The sequence below is a fragment of the Diprion similis genome, chromosome 3 (genome assembly GCF_021155765.1).
Source record: "Diprion similis isolate iyDipSimi1 chromosome 3, iyDipSimi1.1, whole genome shotgun sequence".
NCBI lineage: Eukaryota > Metazoa > Arthropoda > Insecta > Hymenoptera > Diprionidae > Diprion > Diprion similis.
In genome coordinates, this window is record NC_060107.1 from 1,481,671 (window position 1) to 1,504,215 (window position 22,545).

The window sequence follows — 22,545 nt, forward strand, 5'->3', positions numbered from 1 at the left end:
ACCATCTCTAGAGTAAATCGACCCCCAGGAACTCAGAAAACACATCAAAAAGAGCGTAGGACCAGCAGCAGAGAAATGACGACGAAAATCATGAGTTTTTCGGCTGTAACTTTTCAGCTATCGCTCGCAGCGTATTGTGACTGCGCTTAATCGATTCCTCTCGCAAAATTACGTCGGAATAGTGCCCCATAAAATTAATTGCCGCACTTTTCAAAGTCGGCGAATTTTTCGCCAAAAATCCAAAGGGGTAAGCCTTACTTTTTTGGTCATTTTCGGAGCTGAGAATTTTTCGTCTCGGAATCAATTTGTTTGACCATCTCTAGAGTAAATCGACCCTCAGGAACTCAGAAAACACATCAAAAAGAGCGTAGGACCAGCAGCAGAGAAATGACGACGAAAATCATGAGTTTTTCGGCTGTAACTTTTCAGCTATCGCTCGCAGCGTATTATGACTGCGCTTAATCGATTCCTCTCGCAAAATTACGTCGGAATAGTGCCTCATAAAATTAATTGCCGCACTTTTCAAAGTCGGCGAATTTTTCGCCAAAAATCCAAAGGGGTAAGCCTTACTTTTTTGGTCATTTTCGAAGCCGAGAATTTTTCGTCTCGGAATCAATTTGTATGACCATCTCCAGAGTAAATCGACCCTCAGGAACTCAGAAAACACATCAAAAAGAGCGTAGGACCAGCAGCAGAGAAATGACGACGAAAATCATGAGTTTTTCGGCTGTAACTTTTCAGCTATCGCTCGCAGCGTATTGGGACTGCGGTTAATCGATTTCTCTCGCAAAATTACGTCGGAATAGTGCCCCATAAAATTAATTGCCGCACTCTTCAAAGTCGGCGAATTTTTCGCCAAAAATCCAAAGGGGTAAGCCTTACTTTTTTTGTCATTTTCGTAGCTGAGAATTTTTCGTCTCGGAATCAATTTGTATGACCATCTCTAGAGTAAATCGACCCTCAGGAACTCAGAAAACACATCAAAAAGAGCGTAGGACCAGCAGCAGAAAAATGACGACGAAAATCATGAGTTTTTCGGCTGTAACTTTTCAGCTATCGCTCGCAGCGTATTGGGACTGCGCTTAATCGATTCCTCTCGCAAAATTACGTCGGAATAGTGCCTCATAAAATTAATTGCCGCACTTTTCAAAGTCGGCGAATTTTTCGCCAAAAATCCAAAGGGGTAAGCCTTACTTTTTTGGTCATTTTCGAAGCCGAGAATTTTTCGTCTTGGAATCAATTTGTATGACCATCTCTAGAGTAAATCGACCCCCAGGAACTCAGAAAACACATCAAAAAGAGCGTAGGACCAGCAGCAGAGAAATGACGACGAAAATCATGAGTTTTTCGGCTGTAACTTTTCAGCTATCGCTCGCAGCGTATTGGGACTGCGCTCAAGGGGGGGGTAAGGGTTTACAGTTACGAAAAATCGATTTTCATTCTTTTGTGTATCAGTTTATTGTCAAATATTTCAAGACTATATTCTCAAAATTTCAAGTCGATCTGTGCAAAACTCTTAATGGTTGGGGGCGATGGGGGGGGAGGGGGGTAAAGGTTTCAGCGTAAAAAAAAAACACTTTTTTCGTGAATTTTTTCTGAATGTACGGATTGAGTTAATTCATCGAAACCTTTTGTACATTATTAAGCATACTTTCCACAATATTCTGTAATTTTTTCATGTAGAAATATTGAAAAACAAGCCGGTGACAGAGCTTTTTTTCGTTACTCCTCCAGCTCAATAAACTTTAAACATGTTTTTCTCAAAACTACTTTCTCAAAGTCCGTGTTTACTGCCATTTACAAACTGCTTGACCGAGTCATTCCAAACTTGGTACACATTTTCTACATATAAAATACCCCCTCACCCCCAACGTTTAGTTAAAAATTTTTTTTAACATTAAGAGGGTTTTCCACCCACAAAATGGCGAAATTTTTTATGTAAAATAGCAGTTTACACTTTAGATGGCCACCAATAATTTTTAAATGAAAAAAAAAATAACCGTAGAACGTTGGGGGGAGGATTTGATAATACTTTGACTAAATTTCGATGGATTTTAATTTCAGATAATTTCCGACCGAGATATAGTGAACACCGCAAATGTTTTTTTCCTGAGACGTTCTTTGGCAAGCTCTGTCACTGGCTTGTTTCGCAATATTTCTGCATAAAAAAATTACACAATATTATTAAAAGTATGCTTAATAATGTACAAAAGGTTTTAATGAATTTGCTCAATCCATAATTTCCAAAAAAATTCACAAAAAAAGGGTTTTTTCTTACGCCGACCCCCCCCCCCCCCCCCCCCCCCCTCAAGTACACTGAATATTTCATCGCACCTATCCGAGGATCGTCACCCCTACCTATGACTCCTGCGCATTTTGTAGTGAAAATTTCAATTTCAGGTGGCAAATTTACACTCCTAGGAGTGCCATCAATCAATCTGCGCACCCTCTTGTACACCGTTCTATCCCATCCTGCAGCTTCCACGATTCCTTTTTATAATATCCTTCTCTTTTATGCATCATCCTCCTCTTCGAGTTGTCACTCGATTTTGCTGCTGCTATTCGTTCGACTGTATACCATGTTGAACGTGCTTTCGAACGGACGGGTCTTTGTTTTAAATAATTTAGCCCATCTGGCAGGGAACTCTTTTTCTCCTTTTTTCGTTTCCCTTTTCTTTATACTCCTTTTTCTCTTTTTCTTCTTTTTCTTCTTCTGCATTTCTTTTCTCCAGCTGCCGTCAGCTTCTCTCTTTCTCTTACTCTTTCTCTCCCTCTCTTTCTCTATCGTTAGTTTAATGCAATGTCCGTTCCGTGATTGATGCCTCCGTTACCATCCGAAATTAAAGCTATAACGTTATCCCCGCACTTATAGCTGTATCGCATGCTCTATGCTAATACCAGCTGCTTCCACACACCGTCAACACGTGAATGTTCAATCTCAGCATACGTATACCTATGTATATACGCGATGATAAACATATTCTTTTTACCTCATTTTTTCCTTCTCTTTTTCATTATCCTCGTCTCTTTCTAAAGATAAATCGTTGTATACGTAGATTGTTTTTACCTAACGCCGGAGTTGTATACTTGTTAGTAAGATCCATCGTATTTTCGTCTTCCGTTATTGTGTGTCTACATGTGTGTGGGTATTTCTTGTGTAGTATATAATGCAAAGCGGCTGTGTAAAAATTTGTATAGAGCGAACGAATATTATATATACAGAGACAATAATTATACAAAGCTTCTGCACACGTCTCTACAGTTTCTTGAAACAGTTATGTATACATACGTACATACATATATACGCGTGTGAATGTTTTTTTCTTCCAACGAAATCTTCCACCGACAACGATTTATCAACCATTTGAAACCGTGACCATATTTGTGGACGGACTATGACCACGGAGCAAATTGTAAAACGATCCTTTTTTCACCTCCAGCTCAATCAGGTGGTGAAGAATTAATGAACTTATAGCTGTGGCTTGATTTGTTCGTAGCTACCAGAGTCCGTGTAGAACTTTCGACCGATCGCTTGCCTTGATTTATTCATAAGGAACCCGCGATCCTCGATATCGTGTAATAACCCGAGATGCTCGTTTCTATGTTCACAGAAAATACGACATCCCGTATCCGACTTTCGTCCTCTACGCGAACCGCGTTCACAACATGTTGGGACCGAGCGCGGACGGCGGAGCCGGTGAGTGTTAGTTGCCATTTTTTATTTACTACCCTCCCAGCTTTAACCCCTTTTTAAAACATAAAAAGTTAGTCAAAAAAGAAACGAATTTTCAAGCCGGAATGAAAGTCAAAAGTCATCATTATACTCGATGACATGTTCAGATCATATGCAACCGAAGCTACATTTTGCATTCCTACGTATTGAAATGTTGCTTCGGTTGCCTGCTGCTGGCTTTGAACGGAAAATATTACAGAACATTCCCGGTATATCTACTTCTCGAGAAACTTAAACTTGCTCTCACAAAGATCGTTAAAATACATGATGTGAAACCTTCTGAATTGATGAACCTAGATAGCTTCTTCATTCGAGTAATATTCCAGTGTCGTATTCAAGTGGACAGCTTTCCTTCTACAATAAAGATGAGTTACCTTACGGTCTAGAGTCCGGTTCCAGGGTAACGAGAGGTCACAGAACGTAGTAGATTTTTCTCACCCCATACCACCTGGTCCCCGGCGATCGGCGGAGGGTTCGCGACATCTTCCTGGGTGGATTCCCAAAGGATGTAGCGATCCTGTGCCGCCCCTGGCGCCGCGATAACATTCGCCTTCTCTTTTTGCCGCAGATCTCCGACCCAAGGGCCGTGGGAGGCCTCAGCGCATTCTTCTCGGAGTTTGGCCGGATGAGCACATCAGAGGTGTGATCAGAGCCGTCGTCTTCCGCGACGGACAGTCCGCCCACATCGTCAAGGAGGAACCGACCACGTTGTACCCTAGCCTCGCCAGCTACGCCGCGTGTAACGGTCCCGAGGGTGCCGTCAGCCCTGGAGCTGCAGTTTCCGCCGCCGTGGCCGCCGTCGCCCAAGGTGAGTACGAGAAAAAGAGAAAAGAAGAAGAAATTTTATCGTCCGTACGTGCGTGAAACTTTATATAAAGTTATTCTGTGCGATTGTGGCGGTAACAGAGGCACTCGGGTCGCCCGCAGATAGGCAACTCGGCATACACGGTGACGGGCGTACTTCGGGTTGCCTGCCCGCAGGCGTTTCGATATTTCGTCTTGGAATAGACAAGGTCTACAGATGGACGAGTGGACAAGGGAGGTCTCGTCGCATGGTCGCTATTTTTGTTCCAATTTGTCTATAGTTTGTAGGTATTTTGCTACAGTCTGAACATGATTACAGAAAAACAAGAAAAAAAATTAATAAACCTCGGGCGCCGCCATTTGCAATCGCCATTTTTGTTCTCACGGAAAATTCCTCGTGTGGAAACCTTCCTGTATTTATTCGTCTATCTACGGACCTTGGAAACGGAATGTGAAACGGAATATGAAAAATCTAGCGAACTTATTTCTGAATCGTAATTCCTTGTTTCAGGTTTGCGTCACCAGGTTTGCAGCATGGTGGCAGCGGCGCACTCCCAACAGCACGACATGATCGGTACCAACTTGTCGTCGAATCTGTCGACCAACATTCAGGCGGCGCTGCAGGCGCAGCATCAGAACAACGGCAACTCGCCGCTCAACCTCGGATTGGCGAGTCCAGGTTCCGGACCGCCGGAAAGTCCGATGGAGAGCCCGCTGGCGAGTCCGTTGGGTCCGCTAATGGATCCGGGACACATCCCAGGCAACGTCGAGGTCGGAATCGGGGTCAGCGGGATGACGTACAAGCCGACTCGCAGTTTTGTAAGTCCAAGGCCGGAGAACCTCTTCCAGGAGGATATCGCGGACCTGGTGAAGAGTCCCCATCACACCTTGAAGGACAAGGATAAAATACCGGTGAAACTGGAGCCTCTCCAGGCAGATTCTAGGTGCGAATAGCGTCCGGGTGTGGAGATCTAATCCTCCAAGCTTCTGCGCCCCGCAAGAACTCCTGTTTCCCGGTCGCGTTGTGTTCTTCCTCGTGTCCTGGATCCTTGAGTTTGACGGGATTTCATTCTGTGCACATGTAGAAACGACAACTGGCTACTACTGGGAGTAGGGTATCTACATGGCATAGAATCACGCGCACAATTATGCGAGATTCCTGTACATATACACTGTTTTTCCCAGTTTGTTCTCCATTTTTTTCCAGAAAAGAAAAAGAGGAGCATAAACAAAAGTACATACAAATATGTACATCGGAGAAAACAAATAAAGAAAGAAAAAGAAAAAAAAAAACAACAACAAAAAACAAACAATTATCGAGTAAATACATGTACGCGTAGTAAAGATTGTCAAATGGTAGTATGACGAAATTTACTCTTAGAAATTTGAACATTATATCGAGGCTAGTTTTACGCCTGTTGACAAACAACAAAACGTATGATGTGTATAACAAATGCGAATAATTTTTGTAATTATTGTAATGTAGAAAGAAGAGAAAAGAAAAGGGGGAAAAAAATAATTTAAAACAAAACATTCGACGCGTTTATACAACCCGGACAACTCTCTCACTAAATTGCCTTCTGTAATGTAAAGGTGTGCAGCAGCATCGCCCACGTGTATAAGAATATTCGATAAAATTGAATTATACATATATACATACATATAATATTATATATTACAATTATTATAATAATGATAAAAATAATAACCACAATAATTACATAGTTATTATTATAATAGCTTTAGTAATAACGATAATAATAATAATAATAATAATAATAGTAATAATAAACGATTAAGATTACTGGTACCCATTAAAATGATAAATGCGCAGCGCATGAAATAAATTATAGCAGCATATAAAACCGATGTAATAAACGAGGAAGTAAAGGAAAAAATATTTAAAAGAACACACAATGTTATTGTCCCGTAATTCCGTTGATAACATAAAATAAGATTAGATTCTATGCACGCATATTAATATAATTACAAAATACGAAGAACATGTAGGAAAAAAGCAGACGAGAAAAGAAGAAAAAGTAACAAAATCAAAAAAAAAAAAAAAAAAAAAAAAGAAAATTAAAACAATGCACGACAGAATCAGAACATGATACGCTTGATATCAAAACGCGTCGTTCGAGGCGCAAGGCTCTGGATACGTACAATAAAACGTTTTTTTTTTCTCTCTTTTTGTTCTGCTACGCCAAACGCGCAAATATAAGAACGACACATAAACATAAGTCAATGCAAGGAACGATCGATTGTTATTTGATTATTGTACAGAGTGATTTATTGGAAAAAAAATCTGTACGACTTACACGTACATTTATGATTTTTATTTTATTTCTTTTCATTTATTCGATATTCGTTTCTGTTTTTCCCTACCTGCTGTCAACAAAAACTTACCAATTATCGTTTTCATTAGTAGCAAATTTGCGCCGCTTCCAGTCTTTGTCAGCAGCAATCATTTCGACTGTATTTCGATAGGGCAAAAGAAAAAAATAAACAATACAATTTGATAACGGTGCGTAAAAGCCGAAAAAAAAAAAAAAAAAATTCGAACAAACAAACCCGATGGCTTAAAATCAAAAAAAAAAAAGAAAAAGGAAAAATATAGAACTGAAAAGTTGTTTCATAAACAAAACTGTGCGTAAAATAATTCGCGCGTCATCGTGAGGTATATTACATAATGTTAAAAAATAAGTCGTATAAATATACAATTGAAGAATTGATGACGATAATAATAACCTCGGAATTAACGCGCGCGGGGCGGAAAAAGAAGGGGAAAAATTTTTTCGTTGAAAGAATTGATATTATTGATGGAAAAGTACCCTTGTGAGTTAATAAATTTTCTTTTCTGGTTTCCCGGTTTGCCGGTATCGATGTCGTTGCGTGTATATAAAAGAAAAAAAAAAAAAAAAAAAATCATAACAATAATGTATCTAGGCGAAGGTTAAAATTTATTAAGGTACATGAGGGGCGCGGAGGCTATAACTGCGGAATATGTAATCTTGCCACGAACAATAGTATTACCTATACATACATATATACATATAATACAGTAGGGCTTAAAATTCGATTTTTCCCTGCCTGCAGCCTTTCCAGCGTATTTTATCATAACTTATCGCTACACACACGCACGCACACACACAAGCATAAAAGCTGTTACATCATTCAGCGGAGTTCCAGCTGGCGGTATTGTATGCGCATATTATATGAGGTCAAGTAGTAATACGCTATATTTTCTAAGATATAATTAAAATCGGTACAAAAAAGAAAAAAATGAAAAACCACGGAATGTCTACTATATATATACGTATACGTATACATTCATTATACATAGCGCTACGCACGATCAGCGACATTTTTCAATCTACACAATATAACAAAGCGTACCGTCTAATAGTCACACACACGCCGCTGGGTAGAGTGTAAAAAATCAGAATAGCATGCACAAAAGAAGAATGGCCATAAAGAAAACAGAAGTCTTCGTTTTATCAAAGTCTCACCCCTGCCGCGGTGTTAAAATTTTCATTTCAATTAGTACCGTAACAAAATTTTTCGATAATAAATACGATCTATCGTTTTTATATAGCATGAAGAAAACAGAATAGAAAGTTCGATGACAAGTGTTGATAATTGAAAAAAAAAGAGAGTTAATTAAATAGAATAAATTCAATTCTACGGGGTGAGTCGGTGAGAAAACATTTGAAGAAGCGTAAGGGTCACCTGGGACCCAGTAATATTACAAGAAGGAACAAAAAGTGTCGAAATTTTCAACACAGTTGAATAAAACTGTACGATTAAAAAGTAATGCTACGCTGCATCAGCTGTTTATAGGGACACTTGAAAAATATATAAGAGTTATTATTATTATTATTATTATTATTATTATTATTATTGTTGCTGTTGTTGTTGTTCTTGTTGTTATTATCTACATTTAATAATAACGCCAAATTTATTATAAGTAATACAATTTTCAACACGCCCAATGCACATACCCAAAATACTCGTACAACGCGTCAAACTGATGGGCCATATGTCGAGTCAGTTTTTTTCCAGCTTTCAGAAGTTCAGAATTAGACTAAATAAAATTCAAAGAGTTAAATAGGTGATAACTAGATTTCATTAAATGCAATATACCTACAAATATACATCAATATTATATTATACGTGCGATTAGGCAGCTATCTACTATACCTCCCCCCCCGCCCCCCCCCAAAATCACTTTCTGCTGTACACAATACACAATATTATACCCAATAAGATATTATGTTGGGATACCGTGCATCTTGATAATTGTTACGTTTATCAATATGATAATAATAATAATAAATACAATATAATTACATGATACATAGATCCCATACGTTAAGTATATGATACCTATATAGTTGTGCTGTCCATATATGTCGTCGTGTCCGTACAGTAAAAACGAAGCAAAGAAAGAAGAAAAAAAAATATATATATAGAAAAACAATTAAAACAACAGCAAAAAAAAAAAAAAAAAAAAAAAAAAAACCAGTATGTCTAGTATATTACAGATACATATGGATATTTAACGTATTAATAAGTTTAGCCCGCAACAAAGAGATATTGGTGGTAGAGAAGAGTTGGTGAAAGGGAGAGAGAAAGAGAGAGAGAGAGAGAGAGAGAGGGACGTCGTGAATCAAGTGAATAATGAATCACGGACATTATATTTTAATTCAATGATGGTATTCGTGCGGAAAGACAGGGCGAGAACATCAGCCTGCGGTTGCGAAACTATAATTTCAGCGAATCTCATATACATACATACATATACGCACACGCAATATACATATATATATCCATACATAATAATCATAACTGTCTTACTTTATTCTGCAGAGGTCAGCAATTTTATTATTATTATCATTGTTATTATTATTATTGTCTTTTTTTTTCTCTCTTTTCACATACATGGTATGATTATTATTCTCTTGTGAACTTTCTAGTCACTCGACGACAAAAGCCTCTTCTTCGTATAATATAATGCATTTCCGCGGCGAATGAATTTCACGAAAGAGAATTTAAAGTGATATAGTGTATTTGCGTACCAAGGGCGGAAAGTGGGTAATTTTTATCTGTGTGTAAAATTTTCAGAAGGTACGAGTCGCAGGCTCGCAAACCGGCGACGAGTAATACGAACACACGGGGTCAAAAATGACCCCTCGCTCTTGGTACACACCGTATCTTTTGTAAGTCACGAATAGATTTTGCGTTCTTTTCTTGCCAAAAGTCTGGGATCAAATTGCATTGATGAATTAATTGGAATGCGTATGTAATCGGGAAATTAGTACATTGTGTGTATATCAGGACGATAAAGTTACTTTTCCGCCCGCTGTTGATTGCAATTGACCGCCGGTCGGTAAAGAAGAGTTACTTTCGTATCGAACTTTAGGTAAGAAAATGGCGGAAATCCTTGCGATGCGTTACAAAATAAATTACTTTTCGCGACTCTTCGAATCTGTTAAATGAAATATTGAAATTGGGCGGCTATTTCGATGATTTTTAATTAGAAAAAAAAAAAGAAAGTATATTCTTGCTATACGAATAAGACGAGAAAAAAAAAAAAAAAAATACGGAGAGAAGAAGAAGAAGGAAAAGACACATGTGATATAATTAGAATTTTTAAATTGAAAAATTGAAGAATTATACGCGTGATTGTATACATATATGTATAGTTTTTTTTTAATACAGTCTTCGTATTACAAGAGTGTACTTTTTACTGATACATTCGAGAAACATGAAGGTAAAAAAAAAAAAGGTTGATTAGCTAATCAGTTGCGCCGAAACGTCTGTAAGTTATCATTTTTGTGACTGTTGAGAGATGATGAATAGTTTGAGGAGGAATTGTGTCGTGAAAATTTTTCGATGTGTTATCATATATTATTATAAATAAGTATAAGAGCGGCGAATATGTACAAAGAAAAAAAAAAAGAGAAAAAAAAACATTTCTACTTTAGTTTCCGTTGTTCCTTATTATCGTTTTCATATTTAAACAAGGAAAAGAAGAATAAGACAAAAAAGAATGATAGAAAGAAAGAAAGAAGAGAGAAAAATATCGGCGAGACTTTACCTTACTGTTTATTAAATATAAATAATAGGATTATCATCACTATTGTATATCTAAACTCGATTAATATTTATGGTAAACTTGTAAAATAACAATAATAACAACGCCTTCCTGCCGTATATATTTGGGGTATGCCAAGAGTGAATTTATACGTGAAATTACTTGAAATTAATTTAGAACCGGGAGATGGGGAAGTATTTGAATAACAATAAAAAATATTAAAACAATAATAATAATAATAATAATAACAATAACCGCCATTATGATCATCGTAAATGGTGAAGAGAGAAGGTTCTTACGTTATACGGAAATAATATAAAGAAATTATGCATCAGTTGTATGATAAATTCATTGACATAGTACATGATATTCTGTGGAATTAAATATTTCCGACGATCCTGTAAAAATCAATTCGCGTGGATATTTTACGCATCGACATATATAAATATTAAATGTCTAAGTAAAGATGTGTGAAATAGTTCTGTAATTGAATATTTTTATTTTATCACGGTTTGCGGGACTTGCAAGTAAAAGTAAAAAAAGATCTGCAAACCGGGGCTGGTTTTTATTATTATTTTTAAGAATTATCGTTTGACTTGTTTAACGAGAGTCCTTGCCAAGTGTTGAGACTTTTTTTCGTCATCAACGCGAATCATTAAGAATTTCCAGTAAGCAAAATTATTAAATTATAAATGTACAACTTGACTAGAAAGTCAAATTCATTAAAACGAAATTCCAAAACAATGTTGACGCAATTTTTTATTTATTTTTTTTTCATTAAAGTGGCCTTCGTGAAAAAAATAATTAGATACTGTTTTTGCTTGACTCGAAATAATTGATAAGAGATAAGAAAAACTGTGGTTAGTTGCAACGCGATTGAGAAAGAGAATTTAGGCAAAAAAAATAAACTAAAGAAACTAAATTATAATAAAGAAGAAAACTTTTGTTATTTAGGAATAAAGGAAAAATTGTGGTTTCATCGTGTGAAAATTTTTTGTCACAAGTCGAAAGTATATATATATGTATATACACATATATAAATAGGTATATTATCCTTTGGATTTGATTACATAATGAGAAAATAAAATTTCGGCGGCGAGACAAACGCGTCTAATTGAAGACAAATTTAATGTGAGATAAATAGGAAGAAAGAGGAAAAATAAATTTTTTAAAAAATTATTCTTGATACAAAACGTTTTTGTGCAAAAAATTACATTGAGCTGGAGTGAAGTGAAATGATGAATAGACGCGGAGGTGGAACAAAAATTAAGAATTAAATTTTGTCAAATGAAAGTTTCAAAAGAAACAAAAAAAATGAAAAAATATTTCAATTAAGGCTTTTTGGTAAATAAATATATTTACATCATTGCGTATAGACGCGAGTGTGCATTAGCGGTATTCGGAAAAGAAATCTATTCAAGAAGGCGAGAAAAACAGTGAGATTCTAGGACTGTCTTGTGGGAGTTGAGTAAAAATTAATTATCCAACCAAAAAAAAAAAAAAAGAAAAGTATCTATATATATATATATACACACATATATTATATGATTATCTGTATTTAAATTAAAAATATCGATCTCTAGAAACAAAATTTTTACATTTAGGCTTAAATGTGTTCAAAAGTGAAAAAAAAAAATAAAAATAAATAAATAATAATAATAACATAGAATACTTACCAAGTCGTGAAAAATGCGTTGTAAATTTATTGCGAGGATTTAAATTGATGATGGAGAGATTTAATCAAAGATGCGAGTTGAAATAGAAGGAAGAAGAAAAGAAAACAATTAAATTGTGAGAAATTAAATTATTAGTAAATATTGTGTATAAAGAGTAGTAAGTGCCTTCCAAAAAATTTAAGGAAAAAAAAAAAAAGTAAAAGATAAAAATTCCCTAGATCGACCACTTGTGTAACAAAAAGTCATAAAATAAATTTAAAACACAGACGCAAAAAAAAAAAAAAAAGAGAAAATAAAAAGAAATTTTAACGTCGTGTGTAGGTACTTAAGAATTTTCAAAATTCGCTAAACCGAGAAGAAAAAGAAAAGAAAAGAAAAACAGTGAGATCGTTTCATTTTTCCGAATTTTCTCATCAACTATAGAAATACGTGTGATGGTATAACTATATTTTTCGTGATGCGTTTGATTTTTTTGTATTCTTTCGATTTTTTTTTCTTCTTTTTTGCTTTGTTCCTCGTTTATTATTATTCTTATTTTTTCTTTTTTTCTTCAATATATGTATATATATATATTCGTGTCGCGAGGAAAATTTTCGAAACGCGACGAAGGAATATAAGAAATGAGATATAATAATTTATAGATAAGCTAAACGAGTTTATACGAGTAAAATTAATTTTAAAGTACAACTTCTCCTTGCAATCGTGCATAAAAAAAATCAATGCGTATTAGCATTGAAACAAGAGATATAAGGAAAAAATAAATAAATGAACAAGAAAAAAAGAAAAACAGATTGCAAAAATATACATCAATTGCCGTTGCTAAACAAGTCCGACGATTTTTATGAAAATTGTATTTGAATAGAATTCATTAATACATAATACATTATAATCGATAAAAGTGTAGCAAAAAAAAAAAAAAGAAAAAGAAAAAAGAAAAAAAATTCTAAAAGAACAAACCGAAACCGGTTATACCCTGAATGGCACGTTTCTTATTATTTTTACTTACATTCGCGGTTCCGTATAACAAGACTATATACGATAGAAACAAAAATAAACTCTCTCAAACTTAGTTTACACTTTGTCATAATATTATTAATAATAACAATAACAATAACAATAATAATAATAATAATAGGTATGTATAACGTAACTGTGAACAAATTCCCTAACTTTATATATACACGTATATATATATATACGACAGCAGAGAAGATAATAATAATAATAACAACTGCATGCATAAATGTCGATGATTATCCCATGCCATAGAATATTGTTATAATTAATATTATTATGCTAAATATTGATGGAAGTTTTTGGCAAACACGTGCAGCTATACGCATACCTGTATTGACGCAAACCCGATATATTTGCGTAAGATTTCAACAGGATATCGTTATATTTGATTTGCTTGGTACTTAATTAATCAGTCGCGTTCGAAAGCGTGAGAAAAATAGAATTATAGAAAGGAAAAAAAAAAATTTCTAAATTGTTTACCGTGAAGTTATAGTACATACATCAACAATAACGAGTCGTTATATTCATCTATTATCTACAAAGAGATGATATGAATAAAAATAATAAGAATAAAAATAAAATAATGCTGTACGCGTGTTGTGATTAGTTTACAGTAATATATTAATAACGATGTAGAGGATACATACATATATATATATATATATATAGAAGATTGCATATGTAGTAAAAATGTAGCGGTAAATTACACGAGGAAAAAAACAAACAAAAAAAAAAGGAAAAAACAGAAAACCAACAAAGAAACAAATAGAAAATCAATTGAAACAAAAATTATGTACTGGATAAGCGCAAATCGATTAAGCCAACATCGTTTTTTGACGCTTTTCTTTTGTTCACAGTTCGCTTCTGCATGATCAGTAATTATTTTTTTTTCTACTTTCGACGTGACTAGAATCGATGCCAAAGACGTTATGAGTCCCGTAACATCTTTGACTGTGTTGATTTGTTATTATAAATAATGATTGATCGATTGATTGATTATTCGATTATTGAACAATGAATATCGTATATATCGATGGTTGCAGCAATAATCATTATCACACACCGATAATTAGATACATAGATAAATACTATGTATAAAATAATGATGAAACTCTATGTTATAACAATAAAGAATATACGCCCGTAGTTATAACAGTAATAAATATATTTTACATGTAACGTGCAGTTATAATTTTGCCGAAATCTTTAATATCGCGTAATTGTGCGTAAAAAAGAAAAAAGAAAACTGAAGAGAATAATAAAACAGTAATAATAATTGATAAAGAAAGAAATTTTAAATTTACCGATCATCTCATTATTTATCAACACGCATAATACTTTATTGAATTTTGTCTTTTCTTTTTTTTTCTCTCTGTCTTTGTAAATAGATATAATAGTAATAATATAATATAAGGGGAGGGCACTTGCTGGCAGAAGAAAAATAACTGAAAATAAAAAAAAAACGGAAGATTTATAAGTGCCAAAGATTCAACTATTTTTGACACGAAAATCATTCATCCGGAAAGAAATTTTTATTATTCAAACTTTCGTTGATTAATAATTTAATCAATCATTTACAAACCTGAAAGGTTAAAATAAAAACACCATTTGGCACTAACGATAAGAGACACGATCGAGTTTTGCGGATTTCATTAAGAGGCCTAATTTTTTTACACGGCACGTCGTCGCGCGAATCGCTTTCGAACATTATGTTACTATTAATTATTATCAATGAATATTGTTTAGTTACTATTATGGATAATTATTAAAAATTATTACTATTAATATGATCATTGTTATCGTCGTTACTGTAATTATTGTATATTATTATCATCACTGTATTACTAGTACTATTATTATTATTAACATTTCGATTACGTTGATAATATTTTTCTTTAGCAGTTATTTCAATTGTAATTTAACGGAAAACCCACTGTTATAACTCCTACCCAGAAGCCGTCATGTGAATATAGAAGATTGCACTTTGGTAGGATCGACGCATTAAACTCGAACCACCGGGTAGATAAAAGTCGTCATAATATAAATACAACACATTATATACCTATTATCAATAAATAATCTGTATACCTACCGACCTAATACATAGCATAAAAATGTAGAGAGCCAGAATTGCAATAATCATTAACGAACAATCCGTTGTCACATTATTAATTTATATATATATATATATATATATGTATATTAATATACATATATATATATATATAAATATATTAAGGATATTATGTGAAACGAAAATTTGTGACTTTTTTCGATGTTTTTGCTTCCTCTTCTTGTTTAAGTAATCCTAAAATTCATGTATTATCGATTAATATGCTATATGGAATATTATGATTATTATAGATACACCCTAAAATATAAATCATCATATGAAATAAAGAAAGCGTATTACAACACATACCTATACTTGATATACGGACAAAGTGACAAAATAAAGAGAGAGCAAAATGAATGAAGCTAAGAGAGAGAAAAAAAAAATAAATAGAATCACACGCAATCATACATTAAGTTACTATATTTATGGTACGTATGATAAGTAATAATCTATACTAACATAATATGCAATATTAATAATAATAATAATAATAATAATAAATATAAAAGAAAATTAATAAATAAATTGCATATATATATATATTACTGTGGGTTGCGTTTATTCATTTTTTCCTTACCTTCACGGTCACATAAAATGTTTACTCGTCAGATATTCCTTCAAGTGTCACTTGTATTTCTTTTTCTATTCATTTTTTTTCAATCGGTAATAAATTGAAAAAGATTGCCTTTGTTACAAATAGGATTTGGAGTAAGTTTTATTTTTATATTTCAGTCGAAATTTTACACCATCATTTATAAATCAACGAATCGTATCAGGTATGGAGGAATCACAAAGGTTTTGGTTAGATCAATTGAATAGAAAAAAATCACACATCGAATGACGATAGAAACGTAATCGCAAAATTGCGATAACAAACAGTCATCGTCGTCGTTATAAACATCATCGTAATTGTAAAAAAAATTGATAAAAAAATATTAACTGTTATCAACGAAATGCGGGCGGTGGATTAATACTGAGAAATGAAATGTATCTTGGTGTGTGCACTGAAATGCGGAAGATTAGAAAAGGTTTTCAAATATGTAATAGGTATAACGTCATGTACGAGACACGAACTTGACGCGATCAAAGATTTACAAACTACAATGTCTAGTTAATTCCTTATCAAATCCATTGTTCATAGTTGCCGTTGTATAAAAGTTGTCGATTTTACCATTAAATTATTTCTCCCTCCATCGAATCGCTGAATTTTCTTCATCATCAATTTTGCACATGTAACAACGCGTAAAATTAACTGACTTTAATTATACTTCCAATCAAACAAATATTTCTTCTATTCTCTACTATAATCTGATTGACCTTCGTGTTACGTTTTCCGTTTTACCCCCATTATGAATGCGCGTTCACTGCATTCGGTACTATTTTTTGACTATTGTCAACCAAGTTTGCTACCACTGGTTGCTGAGCAGCGTCATTGTTGCTCACTTGTTTCTGAACAATGTTGGCCTGTTGCTGATTGTTCACCAAATTCCCTGCTGCTGCGTTACCGGCATCGTGAACTTGCTGATTTCCTCCTGCCGGAATCGCGTTTTGTACCGGTTGTTGCCGCTGTTGTTGTTGTTGTTGTTGTTGTTGTTGTTGTTGTTGTTGTTGTTGTTGCTGCGGCGGCTGCTGCTGCTGTTGTTGTTGTTGTGGAACTTGTTGCCCTTGAAATTGTTGTTGTGGCACTTGTCCTTGGAAATGCTGCTGCGGCATTTGCTGGCCCTGGAACTGTTGCTGCGGCACTGGATGTCCTTGGAACTGTTGCTGTGGCACTTGTCCGTGGAATTGTTGCTGTGGTACTTGTCCCTGGAACTGCTGTTGGGGCACATGTTGGCCCTGAAATTGTTGCCCATGTGGAATTTCGTTGGGATGCCCAACTCTGGCTCCCAGTGGATCAATGAATCCCTGATCCGGACCTCCTTGATGTACCGGAACATGGCCGTACTGTGGTGGGAACTGGTGAAAATATAACGACGTTTTATTCACTATTATTATTCGAATTTAAATTGTTTCAAAATCGTGCATTTCAAACTAGGGAGAGGAAGTACGTAGAACAAATACATTTTTTCTATTGACTCGAGAATCAGCTGCGTGTACGCAAATTCTTTCGATTAAGAATGTTTTTTTTTTCCTTCCTAAATTGTTACATCGGACATCCTCTCGGAAGTTTTAATTCATGCATAGATCTTTGACTCACCTGTTCAGGATGTCCAGGAGGATAACTATCCGGATGCGGGGGTAGCTAGCAACGTTAAAAACGTAAAAACAATTAAAAAAAAAAAAAAACGGAAAGAAAAGTGCAAAACGCATGTTAATTAATTACATACACAAAACACAGTGCATCGTATTGACGCGATTAAAAGGAGGAAAAAAAAATCGATAAGATAACAAACGAGCTGGATCAAACTAAACCAAAGCGACAAGCGTGGTCAGATGAAGACTTTTTTTTACACATTCCGCAAAATCAAGTCAATTCGAACTAACGAAACTTTACACTACAAATTCTATGCTACATTTTTCAGAGATGGTTAGAAATTCTGTTTCCAGCGTCTGTCTGCATATGATTGCATCAATGTGAACACTAACTTCATTATAGGGCGTTGAAAAATTGAGACTGGAAACGTACCCAGCCACTCGAATTTCACGTATCTACTGTAGTGCAAATTATACGTAGGAAAAACAAGTTCTAAAATGCATTTTAATTAGACAGTCTACTAGAGGCACAAACTTCATTTTTGTGATCAGTGATTGGTGGAATGAAAGATGATAACTTACTATTCCCTTGGCAATCAACTTCTGTATGTCCTCCTGTCTACGCCTTTCAAATTCCTCGTATTCCTGCTGCGAAAATATTTGCTGCTCGTCCAGACCCTGCCATCCTGCGTCCTGCTGGAAATCGGGTTTCTTTGTTTGCTCAACAAATTCGGTGTAGCTGAAACGGAGGTAAATTCATGGGGAAATCTCAGTAACAGACAAAAGGCTGGAAAAGTCGAGGAAAAACAAAAAATTAGGCTGATTAATCACCTTATCAAACCGTCTTTGTTGAGATCAGCTTCGTTGAAAACGTGTTCTCGCATCCGTTCCATTTCCTCAGCGCGTTCTCTCAGATCATCTTCAGGAGCACCTTCGGCATACATTTTGTCAAGTTCTTTCAAGAAAAGAGCCTTAACTTCGTTCTGGTCCCACACACCATTGCCGTCGAGATCTGAGAAAAATTTCGCCGCTCGTTACGCGATCTTAACAGCTTGTCAAACATCCGGGAAATCTAAAATACCTACCATGGAGATAGAAAAACGTCCTAGGATCGAAATCCTGGTTTTCCATATGGTCTTGTTTTTCCCAGACCTCCTCCAGCTGCTGTTTGCTCCCAGGGTGATGCAACTGCAAGGATAAAAATATGACGGTAAAAAAATAATTCAAATAAGCAATGAATCGAACACGAACGATAAAGTGTATCGCACTAACCGGCTGGTGCTTCTTATGCTTTTCCTCCTGAGACTTAAGCACAGCTTCGTATTTCTTCTTTTCTTCTTCGTCCATGCCTGCAGGGAAAATTACTTATCGTGAATCAAGGAGCGTTTCAATAAATTATAGCGAGATACTAGCATGCGCGTAACACGACGGACAGAAATCTACGCCAAGTCAAGCTTCACACCATGCGATGCTCCATAAGAATTGCAAATGAACGAAAAGAAAAGCTGATGCAAAAGTGTTGCTTACTAAACAAAGTTAGTTACCAGTATTACCCTTCAACTTTATCTCTGTCTCAAACTTCTTTTGCATTTCATATTCCTTAAATTCTTCTTTTCTTTTACGATCCGCCTCGGCTAAGTCTTGCGATGTCTGAAAAAGATGAGACATAAATGAATATTTTCATCAATTCATAAATTATTCAAATTAATATCTGGGCTTAATCAACGCCATGAAAACTTGGCTACCTTGGCGATCAATTTCTTCAGATCATCTATCTCAAATGTGTGTGGATTTGCGTGATCAAGATGCTCGGCGATTTTGAGATGGTCAGGATCGAGTCCATTCTCAAGCTGATATTCTTTTATGGCCAGATGCCTAAGCCTTTCGAGCTCCTGGCGTTTGAGTTCGTCGAGTTTCGTTCTGACCTGATGATTGACGAACTCGAGTTCATGGGCAATTTTTCCACTCTGAAATATTGTTACAATTACAGAATTAATTAAAATAACAAAAGAAAGATCAGTAGATTTGAAAATTCTGCAATCAAGCGTAAACACTTCCAGTTCACTTACCCGAATATCAATTTCCTTCGCCTTCTCAAGCTTCTGTCGAAACTCTGGATCACTTTCCAGTGCTTGAACGACTTCAGTCAGGTATCTGTGATACTCCATCACATCCTCCTACGGTCAAATAAGACAAATTATTTCTCGTTTGTACGTTAGCACTCAATGTTTTCTGAACTTTCACTCGTGGAATCTCGTCATTTTCCACTTCAAGTAAACCAGAAGTTGGCAAGTAGCTTTCTTTCTTGTTTTCTACTATATCTTACACAGAATTTCAGCGATTACAAGACAGAAAAAAATTGTTGAAGTTTTAAGTTCAGGCCCAAAATAAAAAATTCCCCTTAGATAAAAAAAACAGACATAAGAGTTAGATTGCAATATCTTACAAAAAAGTTGTCTAAAATATTTTAGATCCTTTAGATAATTCTCTTTGCCCTTATCGTTGCATCTCGGGATTGTCGATAATCTCAAAGATAAAAAATGACAAGATAAATTGATTTTTCACTTGTCCTATAAAGTAAAAAAAAAAAACAATCAAGAATCCATGTCTCAAAAACTTCAATAAAAATGAACACCTGGCTCTAGTATCATTAATTCAGGTAGCAAATTTGATCACTCATAATCAGCACATTTATCACAATGAAGACAATTTACAGACAAAAATAAATTTTGCAATGCTGTGATTGAACTAGATTAGATATCAGTCCATGCGATATACGATTGATATCGGTATACCATCATTTCATTCATATATATCCGTACGATTCAGTTACATTGTACAAGAAAATATTTACCAAATTTGCCGAATCTGCGGCTTCAGTTTCTTCCTTCTCCTTGGCTACTTCCTCGCTGGCATTTTTATTCTTCGTAACCGGAGGCGCAACTGCCATCTGCACGATGAGCAGCCCCAGTCCCAATACCAGAAGAGCGCGCATGGCTAAACTCTGAAAATATTCATATTGTTCAAACATATTTTTTACAGAGGATTTACAGAGCTGTAAGATCTTTGGTATTTACTGAAAAGACACGCTATTTAAACAGTAGAACAGTATTGGCACTGTGATCCGGAATCCCTCGAGCGATTATCAGGGAATTGTAAAAGAGGAATAATTTCCATTGAGTCACCATTATTTAGGTACGATAAAAGCTCAACGAAGACACACATATGCAATTGCCCAAATGATCGCTAAAAATTATGATCAATCACCGAGCAAAGCATTGGGACATAGATCGAGCATTTGTCGCACGTAAATGGTCGCAATTGGTGATAAAGAGAGCGATTTAAAATGTCGTACAATGCACTATAGCTTGCAATGACATTCTGGCAGCGACCTTGAGTCTCTGATAATAAAAGTTTTTAAAATAAATATCTGTTTCCTCAAAGTTTTATTTCTCTTTTACAGTTGTCTGATTGTTTATATCGGTCATTGAAGTGACGTGATAATTATCAACGATGATAAGAGATTGGTAAGAGGATGTTGCAGTGCTCCTGCTTCCGTGATCATCAAAAATGCGATGGAAAGTCGACTTTATCGGTGGCATATCAGCGAATGTTTTTATAATATGATATCTTTGTTGAAGTATCGGAAAAGCTACGTGCAGCTTGAGTCTGAGGCTAACGAGCGTCGGTTTTCCGAAATCAACGCAAGCAAAATATCGATAAATTAATGGCTTAGCACCACGTAAGCGAATCCGAGTTGGCGGCGCGCAATACGAAACACCACGAAGTAATCACGGTAAATTTTTTTCCGGCACGATGACGCCGAGGTTTCGTCATCCCGAACAATTTTCCTCGGATAATAAATTAACGCGATCTGAATTCCGATCAGATATCGCCAATAAATAGTGTGAAAGTCGTCGCAGTTTACTGCAAAAGAGAAAGGCAGGGATAACGAGTAACGCTGATCAAGACAAAACTGGGAGACGAATTTTAACGTCGACGATTAACAATATTTTAGAATAAACATCAATTCGATTAAACACACAGATCATTGACCGTGTTGTATTCTATTCTGTCTCTATTCTATCTATCTATTCTAGACAGCATAGGTTAGGATTAGCAGGTGAGGTTAGATGCCATGAGAGCTGCATGTAAGCGCGAAAACACAACTCACCTTTCTCAGAATTCGTTGTATTTTTACACAAGTTGCATTCAGTCACAGAATATCAAACATCTCTTTCAAATGTATGTACTACGAACTTGTGACGTGTATTTTCACTCAGCCATTCGGCAAGCGCGCACCGAACGAAACGATCCTACACTGGTGAGTGAGTAGGGGAAACTGTAGAATAAAGTAGAACGGTAGAAGGTAGAAGTTGCAGAATACGTCACACGTAAAATCCCCCCCCCCCCCCCCCCCGTCCACTGAACATCTCTCTGCCACGATCACGTGACGACGACTCACCCCAGTCCGACGTTCCGGTTGATAAATCTGGTTCGTTCCGGAATCCGGTGTTCCGATTTCCGATATCGAAGCTTCTCGACCCTCCTCGAATTCTTATATTCGAAATATGTATGCTGCTGCTGTTGTGAAGGAGATGAAATTAATTCTGGAAGAATTGAAGCTCTCTGACAGATTATCGGGCAACTCCTTGGGGCTATTTGAGACTTGTCAAAACGGCTGTGATTAATTTTACAGAAACTGGAATTGGAATCTTCTGTCAAGCGAAGCTGTTACTTTAATTCCGCAAAATTTTTCCGTGCCGATTTTCTCACTCTTCCTATAGTATCTTTGGCATCGATCTATAGCCTCAAGCATTACTTCCAGCAATCGCGACTCATAAATTAGAGAACATCGGTGTTATAATCGAGCTGATTCCTTCACCAGCATTATTTTCTCCAGCATAGC

General features: G+C 35.6%; 2 protein-coding genes across 8 annotated transcripts in view; one reads left to right on the plus strand and one right to left on the minus strand.

Moving 5' to 3' along the window:
• LOC124404083 (protein bric-a-brac 1-like) overlaps nt 1–5,720 on the plus strand; it is a 168,803-nt gene extending 163,083 nt beyond the window's left edge. For 3 of the 5 annotated variants that reach the window (XM_046877932.1, XM_046877931.1, XM_046877933.1), the window contains 3 exons: nt 3,612–3,703; nt 4,302–4,541; nt 5,049–5,720. In XM_046877932.1, the coding sequence (XP_046733888.1) occupies nt 3,612–3,703; nt 4,302–4,541; nt 5,049–5,491 (775 nt within the window). In that variant the 3' untranslated portion in view covers nt 5,492–5,720. The remainder of the gene's footprint in view (nt 1–3,611; nt 3,704–4,301; nt 4,542–5,048) is intronic. The other 2 variants (XM_046877934.1, XM_046877935.1) reach the window with 1 other exon arrangement.
• A 10,452-nt stretch (nt 5,721–16,172) lies between these two features.
• LOC124404048 (nucleobindin-2) lies at nt 16,173–21,965 on the minus strand. Of its 3 annotated transcripts, none has more exons than XM_046877860.1 (11): nt 21,811–21,965; nt 20,491–20,640; nt 19,706–19,813; nt 19,382–19,603; nt 19,190–19,286; nt 18,909–18,985; nt 18,722–18,824; nt 18,468–18,648; nt 18,219–18,375; nt 17,641–17,685; nt 16,173–17,399 (listed from the first exon to the last, which is right to left on the minus strand). In XM_046877860.1, the coding sequence occupies exons 2-11, from the start codon at nt 20,629–20,631 to the stop codon at nt 16,791–16,793; spliced, it is 1,740 nt and encodes a 579-aa protein (XP_046733816.1). In that variant the 5' UTR covers nt 20,632–20,640; nt 21,811–21,965; the 3' UTR covers nt 16,173–16,790. The 3 variants fall into 3 exon arrangements, with proteins under 3 accessions (XP_046733816.1, XP_046733815.1, XP_046733817.1); XM_046877859.1 differs by having other exon boundaries at nt 19,181–19,286; nt 21,811–21,964; XM_046877861.1 differs by lacking the exon at nt 17,641–17,685 and having other exon boundaries at nt 19,181–19,286.
• Nucleotides 21,966–22,545: the final 580 nt, after the last annotated feature.